Here is a 21,971-nt window from a genome sequence, read left to right as displayed (position 1 = left end):
CCCATCTTACCTTTCTTTTGATATGAAATGGACCTGGTTTTCTATTTTTAAACATTTTTTTCTCAAAGGAGTGTTAAAAATACGTACATACAACAAGCATAAAGTTTGCCCACTTACAAATGTGTGTGAGTTCATGTGTGTGCAAATGCAGGAGTGTGTCCACATACACGGATCCCATCTCCAGTACTGGGATTACAAGCCTGCACCAGCATACATACAAGCTGTGTTCTCTCTCTCTCTCTCTCTCTCTCTCTCTCTCTCTCTCTCTCTCTCTCTCTCTGTGTGTGTGTGTGTGTGTGTATGTGTGTGTGTGTACACAGAGTCCAGAAGATAGAATTGGATCTGTTGGACTGGAGTCACAAATAATTTTAACTCATCTAATGGAAGTGCTGAGAACTGAACTCAGGTTCTTTGGAAGAAAGGGGGGTGCTCTTAAGTGCTGAGCCATCTGTCTAGGCCCCCAGAATTTGAAGATTATATATTTAAAAACATAAAAAACAAAACAAAACAAAAACAGAAAAGAAAAACAAACCAGGTTCTGGCACTCATGCTCACAGGACAAGCATTTTATTTGCTGAGTCATCTCCCTATGTCCCTTCCAGCACTACTGGGGAATCTGCCTGTTACTTTCTAAGAGGTTTGAGGTTGAAGCACTGGTCCTAGCTTACAGCCTAGCTCAGCACCTAAGATGTGCTCAAGAAACCCTAGCTGAATGAATTAAGTGCTCTGTTTGTCAAAGGAGAAACCACTAGGCCCTTATGTCACCTGTCTTTGTTAGCTTTCTATTGCTATGACAAATACCATGACTAAAAATAACTTGGGGAGGTGTAGGGATAATCTCGTGTTTATTATGTAAAAGCACCACCTGTTAATAATTAGTCAAATGGCCTAGAGCAAGGTAGGAGAGAATGGCTGGGAATCTGTCAGAGAGAGGGGGACTCTGGGAAGGAGTCCGGTGCAGGAGATTTGCCACCAAGACATGGAGAGAGTCAGATGTATGAAAATGAGGAGAGGAAACCAGCCATGTGAAAGACTTAGAACAGTATAAATGGGTGAGTTGCCAGCCAATTGGGAAGCAACTAGAATTAAAGTCTAGGCATTAATTCATAAATAGATAAGCCTCTGTGTCATTATTTGAGAACTAGGATGGACATAGAAAAGAAAGGTTATGGGAGGAAAGGGTTCATTTTGTCTTAAAGATTGTGGTCTATCATTCAGGGAAGTCAGGGCAGGAAGTCAAGGCAGGAACTGAAGCAGAGGCCTCAGAGGAGTGTAGTTTACTGGCTTGCTTGCTTAGCCTGCTTTCTTAGACCATCCAGGGCCAACCATCTAGATGCTGCACTGTCATCTGTGCGAGGGGCCCACCCTCTTCAATCATTAATCAAGAAAATGATCCACAGGGCAGTCTTCCAAGGGGGTTTTCTCTATCGAGGTTCCCCTTTTCCAAATGACTATAGCCTATGTCAGGCTGACATAAACACTAGCCAGCATAACATCTTAATGTAGCCTTTTCTATCTCATGGGAAGAAAGGAGCTTAATAAGTGGCAACAGCTGTGCTCTGTGAAAATACAGATAGTTAAAAATGTGATTTCTCCCTCAAAAATAAGACATTTTGGTCTTAGATATACAAGAAATTTACAATTAAATTTCTTTGTTAATATTAAAAATTAAAATAAATCCTTAATCAATTTAATTATAAAGAAATTTAATAAGAAAATTACAAGCTGGCAATCATCCTTGCTGGCATGCTCATGTAGGAATCATGCTTGCCATCTTTTTGTTCTGTTGGAGAATAAAAAGAAATTTGACTCAATGAGTTTGAAGCACTGTATGAAGTGCCACCAAGGACTGACAGTTTTTGCCTCACACCAGTTCTAAATGTGATGAGATCACACCCAGACTATGAAACATCTGCCTACAAACCATGACCTTGGGTTTCAGATAACCTCCTTGTCTTAGTTAAGGTTTCACTGCTGTGAAGAGACACTGTAACCAAGGCAACTCTTATAAAGGAAAACATTTAATTGGGGCTGGCTTACAGTTTCAGAGACTTAGTCCATTATCAGCATGTCGGGAAGCATGGCAGCATGCAGGCAGACCTGGTACTGGAAGAGCTGAGAGTTCTACATCTTTGATCCCTTGATCTTCCAAAGGCAGTCAGGAGGAAGGTCTCTTCTGCACTGGATGGAGCCTGAGCAGAGGCCCTCAAAGCCCATCTCCACAGTGACACACTTCCTTAAACAAGGCCACACCTCCTAAAAGTGCCACTTCCCATGGGTCAAGGGTTTTCAAACCACCACATTCCTCTTTGTCCACAACCAGACCAAAGCAGCCACGGAAGCTTGAAGAAGGCCTTCACTGTGGATTCAAAAAATGAATGTAACTTTGGCAAAAGGCAGGGTCAGTGCTGGGAATATTTCACTCAAATAATAATAAAGGGGGCTGGAGGAGTGGTTCTCAACCTTCCAAATGCTGCTGCCCTTTAATACAGTTCCTTATGCTGTGGTGATCCTAACCATAATACTACTTAGTTTTTACTTCTAATTTTGCTACTGAGTCATGTCCGTATCTCAGTTCCTAAAACCATAGGAAATACATATTTTCTGATGGTTGTGACCCACAGGTTGTGAACTGCTTACTTAGAGGTCAAGAGTACAGGACCAGGGCTCCCAGAACCCACTTACTGGCTTACTGACTCCAGTTCCAGGGGATCCAACATCTCCTCTGGCTTCCCTAGGCACAAGCTACCACACAATGCACTTATATACATGTGGGCAAACATTCAGACATAGATGATAAACATACAGAATAAAAATAATATATATTTTAAACAACAAGGATAAAGGGAAAGTGATACACCCTTTGGCCTGGGGCTGCATCTTAGTGGCATTTTATTTTTTGACAGTGCTGGGATGACACCCAAAGGCTCATATATGCTGGGAGAGCATTCTGTCACCGAGATATTCTCCTGCCCTTGGTGTGTTGACTCTCCTATTTCAATTCAATTGCAAGCTGCATAGCAAGGCCTGGCTCAGAGAAACAATTCCTAGACTTTGAAAGCTTCCCTGCATTGTTTGGTCACAGCTAGGCCAGAGAGAGTGCTATTGGCTTGGGAGAGCCACATTAATAGACAAATGTCATGACCTGGTATGAAGGATGGGGGACAGAAATCTCCCATCCGAGGTTCTGAAGGACAGTCTAATGGATAGTAAACCTTTTACCAGCTCCGGACAATTCTATGGAGTACCACCTTTCACCCTCTCTGTCAAAAGATTCTCCCACAGTGCAGCAGGAAAAAAATACAACTGTCACTTTATTAGCTAAGTTACTGCACACAGTAGGTTCTAGAGAATAATTCTCTTCTCCCCCATCTTCTTCCTAGTCACATAAGCCTGACCATAACCACTGGGTAAAAATCACTCCCCCACGCTCAGACAAAAGTGAGACAGGAGGCCAATAGAGGTGATCTTATTTTGGACAGTCATCAGCTTTTAAACTTTTTCCCCCTAAGTTTTCCAGAGCGACAGGGTCAGTCTGTTCCTGGCCTGCAGGAGAGGCCAGTGGCCCCCAAGTCAGACGTTTCTATTTTCAGCTCCCCTAGTACAGAGAGCAGTCACCTCCCATCGCTGAGGGCCATACAGCCAACCCTCCAGCAGCTTGGAGTTTGCAGCCTCTCTGCATTTCTATTTCCATAAATTTACATCAATTTTGTGCTGAATCACGGCCCCCCAACCCCGCAGGAGAGATGAAACACATTATCAATAAGTACAACAAATCTGAGTGATCTGAGGGCCGAGGGACTTTATCTGACTTTTCCAATTAACTCTTTCTGTGGCCAGTACTCTCCATTTCCCACAGGGCTTGGGGTTGGATTTTTGCTGGCCCCTGGGGTTTTCAGGTCTTCCTGAGTTCTGGCTTCTTCATTAGGCGCACGCAGGCCCAGCCTCTTCCTGGGTCTCTCGTCCCCTCCAGCTCATTTCCCGGCTTTTCCTTTTCCTTCTGGCATCTTAGCCCCCTTCTCTCAACCTCCCGCTTCCGCCTCCGCCTCTCCCCGCTACAGCCTCCCGCAACGCCCAAGCCAATCACGCCCAGACGTGCTCCTGCTCGGGGTGACAATTGCGTCCCGGAGCCTGCCAGGCGGTCATCAGCCCCACTCAGTGACTCCGAGCACCTCTGCGCGCTTCAGCGGGAAGTGGAACTTCCTTCCACCCCCTGTTGCCCGGCTGATTGGCAGCCAGCCGAGCTGGAGGCGGATCGGGAGCGTGCATGATTACGGCTGGACAGGGAGGGCTTAGTGGCAGTGGCAGGGAGGCCCCAGGAACTTCACTGGCTAACACACACAGCGTGCTGAGAATGAGGAAGCGGCCTGAATCCCTTATCTACCCCTCGGCTGCCTGCCCTCTGCAGGGAAATGATGAATGAGGTCCCTCACAGAGTGTCCCTCAGCAGTGGAAGCGATGTACCCTTATTTTTCCAAAGAATTGAGGCCCATGGTCCAGGGGACCTCAGGTCTCAAGGCTGTTTAGGTAGCTCTTGCAAGGAACCTAAAGATCTGTTAGTTCTCTATCATCTTCTAAAATCTAGAGCAGCCAGCCTATCGGGGCGTCTAGTAAGGCGGGTCAAGATAAGTCTTTCTTTAGGAACAAGAGCTATCCACAGTCTTTACATTCCGAACGCCAATGAACACATGTGTCCGCATCCCACCTCCCAGCAAACCACAACCATTAAGAGTCATTATCTTTCCAAGTTGTGTTTCTTAATTCAGGCAGGAGAAAGGCAGTGATTAGGGAAAGAACTAGCCCCGACTATTGCCTCAACAGCTCAGAGAGGGAGGGCCCGCGAATCTCTCCTGGAAAACTACCTCCTTTGATTTAATGAGAACTCTGACATTTTTCTTGCATGGGCGACCAAAATCCAAACTGTGGAAGTATCAAAAGCTCTGGGGGTTTCTCTGCTTGTCGGAAGCTCTTGGGACGGGGCCAGATGATCTTACACAGCAGAGAACTCTTTCTTTCCCAATTTCCCAGGATCTTTTTTTGGTTTGGTTTTATTTTCGTTAGTATGTACTGGTTTAATTTCTTAGGTTGAACTCTTCTGGAGTTTCCTATCTAAATCCCTCTCAGACTTTGAAAAGTGAGAAGGGTCACTCAAAGGCACTCTAGTCACGTCACGGGTATAGAAATAAATCAGTAAAATTGGTCTTGGGGCTATGAATACATATGAAGAAATTGAGTCCCCAGAGATTTATTTATTTATTTATTTTAGAAAGCTAAGGGGATATACAAACAGAAGCTAAAGCCAGTTTTTCTGTATTTTGTGCCAGGGTGGCAAGTTGAACAGAATGTCACTGTCATTAAACTGGCCCTGTGTGCACAGGCACTGGGTAGGACATTTAACGGATTGCTTTTGTCTGAGGTGAAGTCAGTTGGTAAGTGGTTTTATTTTATTTTTCTTTGAAAACTGTTAACCACAATATAATTAGCTTTGTTTGCACCAGCCGGGGCTGCCGTTGATGAGGTGTCTAGAGGCCTTCTAGTATAGGTGCCTAAAAGCTTAAAGTGGATTTAATTATTATTATTACTCAATGTCAGGCTACATAAATGAAAAGAGATAAGAAAAAGAATGACTTGCACCTCCACTGCCTTGCTCTGTGATTCTATCACATCTTACCGGCAGAGCCGGTGGGAGTCGGCACATGAACTCTCCAGTAAACCCCAGCAGCTCAGGATGGTGTTTCAACTTCCCTGGAAGGTTTCTCAGCCTGCTGGGGAGGGGGTGGGGTAGAGGCCTGATGCACTTTGATTTTCTGCACATTATTTTTTTTTTCTTTGAAATACTTCGATCGTTTGTTATTTTCAGGGAAAGAAAGCAAATCACAGAGAGTTGTCTTAAAGGTCCATGGCTTCCAAATGAAGGCTCCTCGGCTCTTAGCACTTCATTGATTGCCCATCCTGCTGCCTAAAATATCAGTGATGGCTTCATGCAGCAGCTGAGCTTAAAGAGTCAGCTAACGCAGGTATCCAGAAGGGGCTTTCCCACCTGAAGGCCAGCAGAGAGCAAGGCAGATGGCCCAGATCTGCTCGCTCTCCCTACCGTCCATTTCACCGACAGGTCAGAGTGGAAGCAGATGGTTTGCCAGAGGGCAATATATTGGCAGACAGCACCTTGCTTTTTAGGTAAGAGACAGGCTGTTAGGAGTAAATGCTTGGCATTGAGTTAATTAACCCTAGAGGTTTTATTGCAGGATGACCTCTTTCCAGCTTCTTGGATTGCAAAGACAATGAACTAGGTGGGGAACTAATTTATCCGTCTGCCCCTCCCTCAATTCTCTAGAGCCTTAGTTTGAACACCATCAGGACAGGGATCATGGGTTGCAGTGGTCTTCACCTTCTCTAGGATGAGTTCAGGCACAAACCCCCCAAAAACCTCACAGGTAGGCTGGCTTCTTCTCCATAGCCCCTTCCCAGTCAGTCAGTCTATTGTAGATTTTGTGGATGAGATCTGTCTTAGTTAGGGTTTCCATTGCTGTGAAGAGACACCGTGACCATGGCAACTCTTATAAAAAAAACAACTGGGGCTGGCTTACAGCTCAGAGGTTTAGTTCAATACTGTTAAGGCAGGGGGCATGGTGGTGGGCAGGCAGGCGAGGTCCTGGAGAGAAGCTGAGCTATAACACACCACCTCCAACAAGGCCACGCCTCCTAATAGTGTCAGTCCCTGGTGACTAAGCATTCAAATCAATGAGTCTATGGGGGCCATTCCCATTCAACCCACCATAAGAACCCACCGGGCTATGATGTCAGGCACAGATGCTCCTTTAAGGGTTGATAGAGAGCTTTCAACCACCCAGGGTCTTTCTTCATCAATAGTGCTACTATCATGGGTACCAGTTACCATCTGATACACACCAGACCAGCCCCAAACGCAGTGGATTAGGCACCATTTATTTGCCCAAGTCTGTGGGTCATCAAATTGGATAAGGCTAGCTGGAGAGTTCTTCTATTGTCTTAGCTGGACTTATGCATGCACCGTGTCAGATGGGACCTCACACATGTGGTGGCCGTCTGTCTAGGGAGTCCAGTAACATCCAGTAAACCATTCTGGGACTGCTTTCATGGAGGTGCTCACAGGTTCCCAGGAGCACTATGCAAAACTAAGCCCCACCTCCAAAGGCACTTAATGACTTGATTATTATAATACATTTGCAAACATTGCTTGGGCAAAGCAGATCAAATGGCGGAGCCCAGGATAATGGAATGGCTATCTTAGAAACAAGGAAGAAAAGCCAAGAACAGAGCTCTGCGTTTCCCTTCTCAGGTGTGATATTTCATCATCTAGCATGCTGGGGCCAAGGTCATGTCTCTACATTTCAGCACTCGGCTTCCATAACTGATCTGACAGAGAGCATCCGTGCCACAGAATTGATCCTCTATCAGTAGCCACTGAACATGTAAATCCATGTTGGCCGTGAGGCTTCTACAGTTGTCAAATGGCTTTACCAACGTCTCAGGCCACCTACTGGTTTGTACAAGCTGTGTTTCTCCAAGTATGGAAAGCTTTCTGTTGGCAGCTATGGGTGGGGGCTCACATCATTCATCTGGGGTTCCCTCTGGAGTTCTCTAGTCTTCCCCCCCCCCATGAAAGTTTCATGGAATTATCTTTATAAAGATTTTTTAAAAATTTTTTTGAGAATTTTATACAATATATTTAGGATATTCTTATATTCTTTCCTCTTCTTCAAGACCTCCTAGGCCCCTTCTCTCCACCCCCAACTTCTTGTTCTTTCTCTCTCTTAAAAAAACAAAACAAACAGAAGCATTTAAAAAAAAATCATGGAGTTCTATTGTGTTGGCCAACTATGACTGAACATCGGGCCTGTCTTGCAGTGAGTTTGAAATTTCTCTCTGTTTAAGAAAACTGATTTTTTCCCTTCTCCCAGAAGCTATCAATTGCAAATCGCTTCTTGTTAGGGGTGAGACTTTGTGGTCATTTCTCTTCTCAGTGCTGGGATTTCTGTGTCTGACTTGGGCTTGTATGGGTTTTGAGAGTCCATATGATCCCTATTGTGCTTGCAGACTGTTTCCTTGAAGTCACCCACCATCTCTGAGTCTTGCAGTCTTTTCGCCTCCTCTTCTACACAGAACCCTGACTAGCACAATCTTCAACTCCTCTCTTAACTCATGTTAAGTCCCACCATCAAGTTTTTTTTTGGCCCTATTCAGAATTTAAAGTTTTATTTTCAAGTTGTGTACTTGCGTTCTAATACGACATCAGATACTTAAAAAGAAATGTTGGCCACTTTAAACATCAGTATAAGTGTACAGTATGGAGGGCTTCATTTGTATGCTCAACCAAAATGTGTAGAGCATCTACTGAGTGTCAAGGTTGTTCCAACGCTTACTCAGGGAAAAGAAAGGCCCTTCCTTGGTGGAGCTTCAGTTCCAATGGTAGAGGCCTGACCTGGCAGCGGATGGCTGGATGAGGGAGTTTGGCTTCTCGGCGTGGGGGTGACACCCACCTGTTCGCCAGCCTCCCTCCCTCACCGCAGGCCTGGGAATGATCGAGTCTGGGATTGTGTGATGGCTCACATTCAGGCTCCCTTCCCTAGAAGACACAGCTGGTGGCCTGGGGTCCCCGGGGTGCTGCGGCTGGCGCCAGCCCCGAGCCGCTGTAGGGCAGTGGTTGGGGCCCGGCTCCTCCTCCCCTTCCTCCGCGGAGGCTGACGTGGAGGCAGCGGCGCGGGCGGCCGCGGGAGGCGGCGGCGCGGAGGCTCGGAGGTGCCCGGCCCTCTCGGGGCTGCGCGGGGCCGGGGTGGCGGCGGTGACAGGAGCCGGAGGAGGAGAAGGGAGGCGGCTGTGTAGCCGGCCCATGCACGCCGGAGGGGACATGGATGGCGATCGGACCGAGAGCGACTGGCAGGGGCTGGTGAGCGAGGTGAGGCCGGGGCTCCGGGTCGGCCTCCGGAGTCGCTGCAGCGGGTCCCCAAGCTCCGCGAGTCCGGGTAGCAGGTGGCCGCGGCAGGACCTGCAGGTGCACGGTCCATCTCGCACTTTCGGGCTTGCGGGGGCGCCGCGGTCGCCCGCACCATCTGGTGCCAGGCTTTGGGGAGGGGCCTTTCGCCCGCCAGCGTTTGGCCTAGGATTGGAGAGACCGAGAAGCCCTGGGATCCGGGAGGGGAAAGAGCCAAGCCCCACCTGCCTGCCTAGTCACCACTGTATTGGAGGCAAGCGATTGGATGATTCCTGGTGCTGAAAAGGTGACGCCTGAGGGACCATCCGGGCCCTTGGGTAACAACTGGGCAGGTGATATGACTTGGAGCAACGGTTTAAGTGAAAGAGTTTGGGATCCTTGCAATGGTCGGTTCAAGCGTTCACTTACTCCATTCACTCAGCTCCTGTTTCCCGTGTATGTGAGGTAGTGAAGCCATTCATTTCTCAAAGGAAAATGAGACAGGTACTGAGGTGATTTGACCTGTGGATAAAGACAACAAACACCACACCCTCTCCTGAGAATGGGCCAAAAGGAAGCTTTCAGATTCTTACGGCGTCTCCTCTTTAATCTACCTAGAGTTTGTTGGCTCGGGTCGGGCCCCTGGCTTCTTCAGGTGAGAGGGATGATGATTTCTCCCTTTCCCCAGCAAGCTACCATTCACCTTTCCCACCTGTGTGGATGGTTCCTCCGTTATCTAGCCACTTAACACGCAGTGTGTGTAGAGCAATGAACTTCACCACTTAGAGCCACTTAGTTTAGCTCCTTTAAGCATTGGTCTAGCACTGGAAAGGATGGCCCAATACATCTCAGCCCATCTCTGTCTTCTCTGTCAGGCTATCTTATCTGTCAGGCTTTATGTCAAGGAGTAGATCCAAGGGAATGTCATCTCTGGGCCCATCCAGAATCATCCATAGCAGTAAAAGACTATGGGGGTGAGGTGGGGAGGTTGGGTTCTCCATGGAAATCCAGTACTGGGCTCTGACTTAGAAGGTACGATATTCTTGTTCCAGTAGATCTGTGTTGAGAATGGTTATTACAAGTCAAGCACATTAGCTGGCCGTGGGGATGCACACTTAGTAGAGATAGGAGGATTGAGAATCCAAGGCCATCTGCTGCTACATAGTGAGTTCAAAGCTCTGTATAAGACCCTCTCTCCCCCCCCAAACAAATACACAATAAACAAACAGTTACTTACACTATTCTGTGCTTAGAATTCATTGGTCACATATTCAGAGGACACTTCAGCACCTCCTGCCTTCAAAAAAACACGTGAGGTTTACTGGTGTAGTCTGGGAAGAAAGCCACTCAATAAACAAAGAAAAACATAGTGAGAAAGGGACTGTAATCAAATCTAACTTGTACCAGGTGTGTCTCTTCAGGGTGCCTCCCAGTGCCAGGGGTTTATTTGCACTGACCACGTTGCATGGCAGTGGTATCCAGGCTAGACTGTGTTTTTCAATGGGCTCTCTAAAGGCTATACTTTGAGCTCCATATGCAGTAAGTAATTGATAAATGTTGGCTAAATAAGCCCACAGATCCTGAAATGGGTCTTTAAAAGTTGTCCCACCTATCCCAAAGTCTTGTTGATGTTATAACATACAAGAACCATGAAATTGTGTTATAAAAATGAATAGAACTTTTACATCTTAACTTCATTATTTTTTATACACTCCTAGCTATCATGGGCTGCATGCTATAAAATAATGGAATTTGTTGTTCCATAGATGTATGTTAAAGACCCCTACAGTGTGAGCATGAGCAGAATTTGCTTTCTGCCTTAGGTATTAATGTTCGTCTCTCGACTAGGCCCTTCCTGCCAGTTATTGTATAGAAAGCCATATTTTCCTTAGCTGTTGAGCCTCAGTCAACAACAATTTGTATAGGAATCACCCCTCAAACAGCATGGGCCTCAGGCAGGCCAAGGAAAATGTTCTAAGCCTCACTGCTTGTAAGTGGAGGAAATAAGACTTGAACCCTAGTCTGTCTGGCCCTGGAACCTTGCTTGACAGTATGAGGTAGTGCTTTATATGATCTGTCTACGTCTCTCATTAAATAGCATGCCTTCCAAGGCAGGGGGCCATATTTAATCCGTCTTTGGATCTAAAGTAAATGGATCAGCTTTCTCTAAATAAGGCCTGAAGATGGAAGTCATTCTGCATGCTCGTGAAAGGACAAATTTCTGGGTTTTCAATTTATTGAAGTGAATGGAATTTTGCTCTCCAAATACCCACAGATATGACTGAGGTTTATCTGCTGGTAACTGTTCATATGTTTTTCTTTGGAAGCAGGGTTGGAAGTAGGGTCTTTGTAGATATTGTAGAGCTGAGAATCTTGCAATGAGATCATCTTACTTTTAGGTCAGGTGCTGAATCTAATGTCGAGTGTCTTTTTTTACAGAAAGGCAAGAGAGGCTTGAGACACAGAGACACTGGGAGAAGGCTATAGGAAGACACACACACAGAGCAAAAGCTTATGAAAACTGCCAGAGGTTAGAGTAGTGCAGCACAAGCCGAGGAGTGCCCACTGGCACACTGAGTCTGGACATCTGCTTTTCCTGACCAGGAGAATATTTTTTTTTTAAGCCCTAGTTGGTGTCAATTTGTCACATCAGCCACAGGGAACAAATCCACCTACTGCTGGGAAGTGATGAGAAGTGCGTGCTGAGAGAGAGACGCGGCCCCTAGTCCGCCTTTCTTGAAATTCCAGCTGCCCGGGAAAGTGTCTATCCATTTTATTTTAGCTAGCATGGTTCTCTGTGTGTGAACTGGGCCTGGTATCTAGCCAAGCTGAATGCAATGAACCATGGCTAGCAGCATTACCAAGAGATTTGGGCACCTAGAAGAAGCAACTTGGACCAGGGCCAAATGAGCTTTGTAAAGAAATATCATCTCTTTCTGCAGAAAGTCCAGAATTCAGTCCCACCTAGATCCCTAGACCATTTCCCTTCCTGCCTGGAGCCCTGGCTGTCTTTCAATTGGTTTCCTCCACTGGTTCGGACATGGTTTTTGTTTAGAATGAGCTTATGGAGATCAGGCCATTTCCCCATTTTTAGGGTAACCAGTGGTGACAGTCCTGCTGTAAACACTCTGCATGTGAACGATTCATGGTGGATGCTTAAAGTTGGACATTCAATCCTGGGGATGTGCAAATGGCCTCTCCTTGTCACACGTGGTGGGCCTTCAGCCTTAGAGAAACCACAGAAGCAGCCACATTCATAACCGGTGACTTGTACTAATTACTTTTCTGTCCATGTGGCAAATTAACTCAACAAAGATAACTTAAGGAGGAAGGGTTTATTCTGGCTCATACTCTCAGATGGTTCAGTTCATCAGGTCAAGGAAAATGTGGTGAAACAGAACAGTGAATTCGGCTCCCTCACTGGCTTTCTCCTTCCTTTCCTGGTTCATCAGTCCAGGCCCCTGGTATGGTATGGTTCTGCCCAGATTCAGGGTGGGTCTTCTCGCTTCTGTTATTCTTTGTTGGAAATGCACACACAGATATGCCCACAGTGGTGCTCCCACCAGCCTTCTCAGTGATTTGCAATGCAGTCAAGTTGACAGTCATCTCTCAGCCTAATCACTGACTGAAATTTGGTTGGTTCATTTGGGCATGTTGTATATAGCAGCAGTGAGGCAGATGAAAGACAGTTAACCCTCTGTCTCAGCTCCAAGCCAAGGCTCTTTGGTTTTGATAAACTCAAAGCCAGTGTAGTATTCAGGCATGTGGTCAGATAATCTGAAGACCCAGCTTTCAGTTTTAGTGACTCTGATGATGTTACGATGCTTAAGAACAAACTTTGGGCTCTATTTCTTGCTTGGTGCAAATGATGAAAACCTTGAGTTAAAATGGCTAAAACTCAGAAGTAATGTTATCAACTGATGCTATGAATTAAATTGTGTGCCCAGAGTATATGTCAACTGTACCCCTCTATACGTATCGGTGTGACTTTATTCTAAAGTAGGGTCTGCGGAAATGTGAGAAAGTCAGGAAGTGTTCTTACTGCATGAACTCTTGGAGACACAGGAGAAAGATGGCCAACTAGTGACCTAAGCAGAATTTAGGGTTAGCATGTGACACCAAGGCTTGTCAGCTGCCATGGGAAACTAGTCAAGGCAGTAATGGAACTTTACTTTGAGTCAACACAGATCTGTTGACACCTTGGTTTTGATTTCTATCCTCCAGAACTATGAGAGTTGATTTCTTTTGGTTTGGCACATTTGGTGTATGGTAGTGTTGTGGTAAGCCCTACCTGTCCAGTAACTCTGTGATTGGGTGTGCTTATTTGCATTTCCGTATTTGGCACACAAAGGCTTACCTGCTCCATATTTTGGTCTGCTTATTTTCTGGATTCAGTTAGCTTCCCATCCCCTCAAGTTCAAGTCCAGAGAGGAAGTGAAGACACTTGTCTAATGTCCCATAAAATCCTAGGACACTACAACCACCTTTAATTTCTTTTCTCTATCTGTTTATTTCTGTCTCTACCTTTCTCCCTCCTTTCCCTCTCTCTTTTTACTCCTTCCCTCTCTCTCCTTCCCTCCTTTCTCTCTCTCTGTCTCTGTCTCTCTCTGTCTCTATCTCTCTCTCCCTCCTTCTCTCCCTCCTTCCCTCCCTCCCTCCCTCCCTTTCTCTCTTTCTTTCTTTCTTTCTTTCTTTCTTTCTTTCTTTCTTTCTTTCTTTCCCCCTTGAGCTCATGGTGATCCTCTTTCCTCCCCACAGCATTGAGCTTACAGACACAATCATTATGGTTGGCTGTCACACCCCTTTGGAGGTCACTCTCTTTTTCCTATAGGGGTTGCTTAGCAATGTCGATCTGATGTTTTTAGACCTGGATTTGTGCACATTGATCTGCTAAGGCTCCATAGACTGAGAACAGAGATAAAAAAGATCCTCAAATAAGACTGAGGGACTAAGCAAAGAAAGGAAGAGCTGCCATGTAGTTCCCATGAGCCTCTTTGCTGTCTTTCTCTAACCCTTAGGAGGACAATAAAAATGCTCACTTTTTTTTTTTGAGTTTATTCTGGAACTCTCTGTGTACACCAGGCTGAGCTTAAACTCACAGAGATCTACTCTGCTTCCTAAGGGCTGGGATGAGAGGTTGCACCACCATGCTTGGCTACCTTAGGTATTATGAAGATAAAAACACATTAATGCTTGCTTGTACTGAACCTGGTGCTTGGCAGGTGAATTTAGACAAATGAGCATAATCTCTAGGACACCAGCTTTGATGAAGGTAAAACTTGGGTCTAAGGAACTTCACTTTCTAAGAAAAATGGGTGTGTCTGTTAAAGTTCAAGTTACCTACTCTCTAAATGGAACACTTTAAATAAGATAGACATCCATTGGGTATGGCCCCCATGCCTCACTGGACAACGACAGGGGGACCGGAGCCATTACAAGGTCCCCTTCAATTACTAGAGGTCAGGCCTCTATCCCCGCCATTAGAATCGCCACAGCCCTTCTATACTTAGAGAAGGGAGGAGATCTCAGGGGCATCCCTGATTACACACTGAAGGTCTAAAATCAGCCATAGACCTAAAATCAGTGATAGACCTGTCATAAATGAATACTAACACCAAGTCTTGAGTCTCTGTGAAAAAAACATTGAAACAGATGGCTATAAGCTATTGTAAACAGGCAGCTTTTGTGGAAATGTACCAGTCCGAGTAGTCATAGACCTTGTAAATAGGTAGCCTTGGCAGACAATACCAACTTAGATAAGGACAAGTGAGTCATAGGCAGAGTCATAGTGACCTGTCCCCTGAACCTTCACCCAGCCGATACCTGGTTCTGAAAGATATCTGTATTCCCCCTGAACATCCACACTCCAGTGTCATCCCCTTCTCCAGATCCTGCCTTTCTGTGTTTATAACCCCTGTGTGAATGAATTATGATTTGAGAAAAAATAAATAAATTATTGAAAAAAAAAAGATAGACATCCATATGTCTTTCATGTTACACTGCTGTCGTCCAGGTGGACCTACACTGTGCTCTGTGCATCATTCAGAACCTGGGCTCCTTTCACCTTGTTGTTCTACTATAATTTAGGGCATGGCTGTCAGCTGGGTGTTTGAACACAGATGCTGCTACTTTTATATCTCAGCCCATAGGAAGGGGAAAGAGGAAGAGGGCAGGGTGAATCCAGAGCAGGGGCTTTTCTTGCCTGAGGGAGGGATGGAGAGCTTTTTGTATCACTTCTGGTCACAAACCATTGTTTGAGGGTTGTCATATGACCAATATTGACCATAAGGATAGGAAGAAAATATAATCTTTAACAAGATACACCCAGCTTGTATTTGAAGGATCCTACTAAAAGACAGTATTTATGAACATGGAAAGAAAAATCATCAAAGAAAGAGGTAGGTAAATTGAATTTTATCAAAATTAGAAGTTACTTGCCTATGAAAGGCTTACTTTATAAATGCAGAACAAGCCATGGGTTGGGAGATAGTATGTGCAGAATACATATCTCATATCCAGAATATATAAACAATTCTTAGAGCTAAATAAGAAAATAAGCAATCTAATTTTCCAAATGGGCAAAGTTAAGTAGATGCTGCTCTGAAGAAGAGATAGGGATGGCAAGTAAGCACCTGCACAGATGTTCAGCATCATCAGTCACTAGGGAAATGGAAATTGGAACCACAGGGAGAAATGACAACACTCCTGTTAGAATGGAAAGCAGCAAACAAACTAATAAAGAACTAGCAGGATGCAGAGCCAGCAGAAGTCTCCATTGCTGGAAGGAATAGATCATGGTAGTCACTTCTGAAAGCAGTGTGTGTGTGTGTGTGTGTGTCTGTCTGTCTGTCTGTCTATGTCAGTGTCTGTTTGTTAGTGTATGTGTGTGTAATGTGAGTGTCTGTCTGTCTGTCTATGTCAGTGTCTGTGTGTTAGTGTATGTGTGTGTGATGTGTGTGTGTTTGCCTGTCTATGTCAGTGTCTCTGCATTAGTGTATGTGTGTATGTGTGTGTGCCTGTGCATGCACAGAGGCCAGTAGAAATTATACAATGTTCTGCTCTCTCACTATCTGCCACATTCTCCTAAGACAGGAGCTCTCACTCTCCTTAGAACTAGGCTGGCAGCTAACAAGCCCCAGAGATCTTCCTGGTTTCTTCCACATTTCCTGGGATTAGTGCTAGCTTGCAAGCATGTGCCACACTGACAGCTGCCTATTTGTGTGGATACTGAGGATCTGTGTGTGCATGCTTACTCATGCATGTGCAGCAAGTGTTCTTATCCACAGGACCATCTCTCTGGCCCTTCGTGTGTTCTCTAAACACACTTTTATTAAGGTTTCATTGATATACGAAACTCCATATTTGTTTAGAGTGTGCAGTTGATAGTTGGGTCATGAAAATCCACCTGGTGATGAATAGTACTGAGACCAAAGAACAAAGAAAAGCCAAAAGTAAAGAGATAGAAAACCCTTGTGGTTTGCCAGAGTTTTGTAGTGATGTGAAAGAGGAACTCGGGGGAACTTGCTGGTTTGATGGACATATCCTTTATCTTGATTATGGGTGTGGTCATATTGGGGGTGACCATCAAGTTTATAGAACTTCAGATTTTAGAAATATATATATAATTTCTTTTAAAGCAGTGGATATTCAAGACAGCCATTGCTATTGACAGCTTTACTCTATATCTTTGTAGTTCTTCAACTCAACAGTTTGTATCTAGAGGAGCCATGCATGTTCCTTCTCCAGCCCTCACTCCCTCTCCCCCAACACTCATTATGTTAGGCTCAGCATCTCTTCTAAGAGACTAAGGACCAGGTTCTCCTTTGCAGCCTAACTCTGCCCTACCCTTGATGTAGGATATACTTTCTTATTGGGAAATCTTGGTAGAGGGCTACTGGGGAGATGTCATTTATGCTATGACATCATAAGGGCAAGGCATTCAAAATGGAAATGGCCATCTCTGGGTTTTGCTGGGCGTCCCTTCTCAGACAGAAAGGCAGAATGTCTGGCCTTTTAAAAAGAGACAGACATACACAGGGAGAACCAGGGCAGTGAGTACAGGAAACGGAGGTGACAAGGGAAGATAACCTATCCTATTAATCTCTTAAAGCATTTGCTCCCACTAGCTGACATTTTTATTTAATAAAAGGACCATGCACAGTAGTACATAAGCTGGGCAGAGGAGCAGATGGAGAGGAAGCGGAATGTGAACTGGGTCCCTTCCCTCTAGCTCAGTGGTTCTCAGCCGTCCTAGTGCTGTGACCCTTTAATGCAGTTCCTCATGTTGTGGTGACCCTCAACCACAAGATTATTTTTGTTGCTACTTCATAACTGTAGTTTTGCTACTGTTGTGAATGGAATATAAATATCCCCGCTTTCTAATGCTCTTTGGTGACCCCTATGAAAAGGTCATTCAACCCCCAAAGGGATCATGACTTACAGGTTGAGAACCATTGTTTTTAGTTAGTGAGGGCAAAGATTATCACGAGCAGAGATGGGCCTGAGCTGGTGTTTCCTCTGACAGAAACATTCCAAGAAGGGGCAGAAACTACTTGGTTGGGAGATAGAGCGCTGTAGTTAGATAGACAGGGTAGATCAGTGGTAGATCAGGTAGTAACAAATGGATTCAAAGGCTAGACAGCAGGGTAGCTGGAGCAGAGAGGTACCAAATGCTTGTCCAGCTAGAGTCCAAGTCGATGAAAAGTACTTGGGGTAGGTTTGTTTCTATTAACTCATGTGTCACAGAGCTTCAGTCATCTGCAGGGCATGGTGCTAGGCAGTGGGAATGCATAAACAATGTCGTGGTGACTCCCAGGACTCAGGGAGAGACAGGTGAGGGTGAGCTACCACTGACCTGATCTTGTCTGCCAACAGCACTAGTCTCAGTTGTTTTATGTGGTCTAGAGAAAGGGCTGTAATAGCCAGACCTCTGATTTTGAATGAGTGACTTCATTAAGTATACAGTAAATAAAAGAATGAATAGCAATTATCAGATAGAGAGAAGTTGCAGATAGACAATAATTTTTTGAAGACTTATTTAATTTTTTTATTTATATGAGTTACACTGTAGCTGTCTTCAGACACACACTAGAAGAGTGCATTGGATCCTATTATAGATGGTTGTAAGTCACCATGTGGTTGCTGGGAATTGAACTCAGGACCTCTGGAAGAGCAGTCAGTGCTCTTAACCTTTAAGCCATCTCTCTAGCCCAGGCAGTAAAATATTAAGTCAGGAGTTTACAACATTAGCAGACTCAACTGGAGTGGAACAGCTGAGAGAACAAAGAGGATGCCATCAAATTGGGATCTTACAAAAATGCAGCAGAAAATAAAACAGGCAAATCTCGCTGATTTGCAGTTGCAGTTTGCCCTCTTGAGTCCCAGGCCAAGCAGAGTGTCCCATCAGCAAGGCCTCCAAGTGAAAGATCAAACAGCAGCTATGAGGGTGGCCTGGGGAAGCTGGGGCGGTCGGCTGGAATTCCCAATCAAGAGTCTCAGGCAGTGGGTCCTCTTCATCCTTCCCAGAGCTGAGCTTCCCACAGCTGAACAGCAGGGTGTTTTATACTATGGGATAAGCACTGGTAACCACACTTGGAGATAGTTTTACTTTCTAGCTGTTTGCAAGTGCATGGTATTTTAGCTTCTTGCTGATTTCCCTTCTCTCCAATACAGAGGTGGGAGCAAGTCTGACCTAGGACAGAGGGTTTCAGAAAACACTTGATATAAACATGCTTGGGTCTAAAGTGTATGTGTGTGTTGTATGGGTGTGTGTGTGTTGTGTTGTGTGTGTGTACCTCTTTCTAGACTCAGCTTCTCAGTGATCTTGAACAGAACACAGCAATTTACCAATATAATTTGTATATTACAACCACAAGTCCTAAATTCTGTACTTCTCTATCACTCTACTGGACCCCCGAAGCCTTGAACTTCTTGGAAATAAGTAACTCTAAGTTTTTAATTTGTAGCCTTACACTGAGTATCAGACTTGTCCATTGTAGTGAAATATAGTCATAAGTATAGACTATATGACCAGGTAGATGCTTGAAAGAATGAAGAGATAAGGAAATGTAGAATTAGTGGGCATTGAACACAATGACAATGAGAAACATTTCAAAGGGAGATCCCTGCAAGGTCACAGCAAGCTGGAGGGGGCAGTGGAGTGGAATGTTGGCCTTGATGGGCAGCTTGAGCATCGTGGTACTGGGAATGACAGGAGGTGGGGGCAAAAGAGCTTGGTAAGGAGAGAGTTCGTGTTCTATTTTGAACTCTGCATTGTTCAGCTTGCCGGGAGTGCTTGAACTCTTGTGAGGAGAGCAGAGTGCTCACTGGGAATGCTTCTGATGAGCAGCTATCTTTGTAGTGGCAGGCTAATTTCAGAGTAAGTTTATTAAAATTAGCACGTGGAGCGGGGATTGAGTGCATCTGCTATTTTTAACTAATAGGATTCATGTTCTCTCCTATGTGGAGACATTCACATATGTACTTCTAAATCTGACAATTTCTTACTCCTATTATGTTGAGAAATTAACTGAGCTTCACTCTGACTAAACTACACTGGCTGAAGATTGGAAGAGGACTGTGGCTAGTCTCTGAATGAAAATGACCAGAGTAAATGATGTTTCGTACACACAGACTCTTTTCCATCAGTCACGTCAAACTGGACCTGTTGAATGACCATGCTCTGAGGAGACTTGAACAATTGTCTATTCACCTACATAGGACACTGTTGATAGACCAGAGAAAAGATTCCACTCTAGCTTAGTGATACAATGGGTTTACTGGGGTTGTTTACAGGAGCATGGGTGACTTCAAATCAGCTGTTTTACCCAAGAGCTCACCAAGCATGATGACAACTCATAAATATCCATATTCATCTAGTATAGGGATATCCATCTTGCAGGTAGCTTCACTCAAGAGTTTCTTCTTCCCCTAGCAATTGCTCACTACTTATACAATGGCAAAGAGGAACCTCTTCCCATTTTCTGAGATCTTGAGTCTTCTAGGCTTTCTGAGGTTCTCCAGGCCTTGTGAATTTTCCTCAGCTTCCTACTTCCCTCTAGGAAGGAGTGTTTCAATTTGGAAGAAATCGATACACAGTACCACTTTGGGTGCCTCCTGGTAAGTGCTTGCCCTAATAAAGGGTCTGCTCCTATTGTGGGGGCTTCGGACAAAATGGCACCATATGTTGAATCTAAATGGTTCCTAGGGAACACAAACTATAATGGTTTGGATAAGAATTGTTTCCTACCCAAGACTCATGTGTCAAAAGTGTGAGTCTCCAGCTGGTGGAGTACATCATTGAGAGGAGGTTGGATCATGAAGGTTCTGACCTAATCAATGAATGAATTCATGGATGGATTTATAATTTAATACGTTATTGACAAGTGATGAAAACTAGGAAGAGGGGCTCAATTGGAGAAAGTAAGCTGCTTGAGGAATGTACTGGAAGGGAGTGTCTGGCTCCAGAAATGTCCTCTTTCTCCTCTGCTTCCTGGTTGTTATAAGGTAAGCCACTGTACTCTACCATATTCCCCCTGCATGATGCTTCTGCCTTGACACAGGCCTAAAAGTAATGGGCCCAGTCAACCTCACATCGAAACCAAGAACCTTCCTTCCTTTAAAGTTGCTTTTGTCAGACAGTTTTGTCATGGTAATGAATGGCTGATCAACAAGCCTTTGGTTGACTTTACCTATTTCATGTCATTTAATCTACTGCCTCTATTATCTTTACTGTTTTATTGCAATAGACATCCTCATTTTGCTTGAATATTAGCTCTTTTTCAGTCCAGTCTATATTTTATACAAGTCACCAGTCAAGCTATTTTAAGAACAAACCTCTCTTACTTGGAAACCTTCAGTGGCTCCCCAGTTTCTGATACTTGCGTCATAAATTGGCTGCTTCAGCCAAATAGATTCTGCATCCATCCTGGCTTCCTCCTCCTTACACACTGACCTCACTGGGGTCAGGCTCTTGTGTCCTCCCCATTCAGAGCCCTTTTTGGTTCTTCACACTAGGCTGAAGAGGCAAACCCTCCTGTCATGGTTTGAATAAGAATTGCCCCAGTAGGCTCATTTATTTGAATGCCTAGTCACCAGGAGTTGGCACTATTTGAAAAGGATTAAGAAGTGTGGCCTTGTTGGAGGAAGTGTGTCACTAGGGATGGGCTTTGAAGTTTCAAAAGCTCAAGGCCAAACCCAGTCTCTGTCTCTTTTTCTCTCTCCCTCCCTCCATCTCTCTCTCTCCTTCCTCTCCCTCCCCCCACCTTTCTCTATGTGTGTCTTTCTCTCTATCTACAGGTCAGGATATAATTCTTAGCTACTGCTCCAGCACCAGGATGCATGCTGCCACGCTCCCTGCCGTGATGATAATAGACTAAACCTTTGAAACTGTAAGGAAGCCCCCAGTTAAATGCTTTCTTTTATAAGAGTTGCACTGGTCATGGTATCTCTTCACAACAATAGTACAGTGACTAAGACAACCTTTAAAACCATCGTGATCATTGAACTTGAAGCCAACTTCAAGTTCATTGAACTTCTCTTCCTTTCTCATGCATCTTACCTGAAAGTGCTATTCCATCAGCACTTGCCTGCAGCCTGAGAGAGAATGGAATATCTCTGTGTATGTGTGCGACCTCCTGCAAGGTTAGTGAGAGATAGGACAGCAGAGCTTACAGAGAACCAGTAGACAGTTTTAGAATGCTGACACCTTTCGGGGTGACTGCCTAGGAACACAAGCTGACAGGATTGACTCATTTTGGACCATTTGATTTTATCCTCATTTATGAAAATTAAAACGTGGGTGGCACTGCCCACCTACCTTCTATGGATGCAGAATCTATTTGGCTGAAGCAGCCAATGTATGACGCAAGTATCAGAAACTGGGGAGCCACTGAAGGTTTCCAAGTAAGAGAGGATTAATAAAACCTGCTTCCTTCTGCTCAATTCATCAGTGGTAGGTAGAGCGCAGCAGTGTTGGATGAATCTCCCCTCCCCCAGTTAAACTTGGTGGAAATGGTTGGTG

General features: G+C 44.9%; 1 protein-coding gene across 1 annotated transcript in view; it reads left to right on the top strand.

The window, feature by feature from the left end:
* The first annotated feature begins 8,757 nt into the window (after positions 1 to 8,757).
* Ccdc149 (coiled-coil domain containing 149) overlaps positions 8,758 to 21,971 on the top strand; it is a 93,450-nt gene continuing 80,236 nt past the window's right edge. Inside the window, exon 1 of the mRNA XM_028765281.1 lies at positions 8,758 to 8,935. Coding sequence (XP_028621114.1) covers positions 8,870 to 8,935 — 66 coding nt within the window. The 5' untranslated portion in view covers positions 8,758 to 8,869. The remainder of the gene's footprint in view (positions 8,936 to 21,971) is intronic.

Source organism: Grammomys surdaster, unplaced genomic scaffold (assembly GCF_004785775.1).
Source record: "Grammomys surdaster isolate TR1022 unplaced genomic scaffold, NIH_TR_1.0 150, whole genome shotgun sequence".
Lineage (NCBI taxonomy): Eukaryota > Metazoa > Chordata > Mammalia > Rodentia > Muridae > Grammomys > Grammomys surdaster.
Note: the sequence above shows the minus strand (reverse complement) of the source record. Positions and strands in the feature narration are given on the sequence as shown.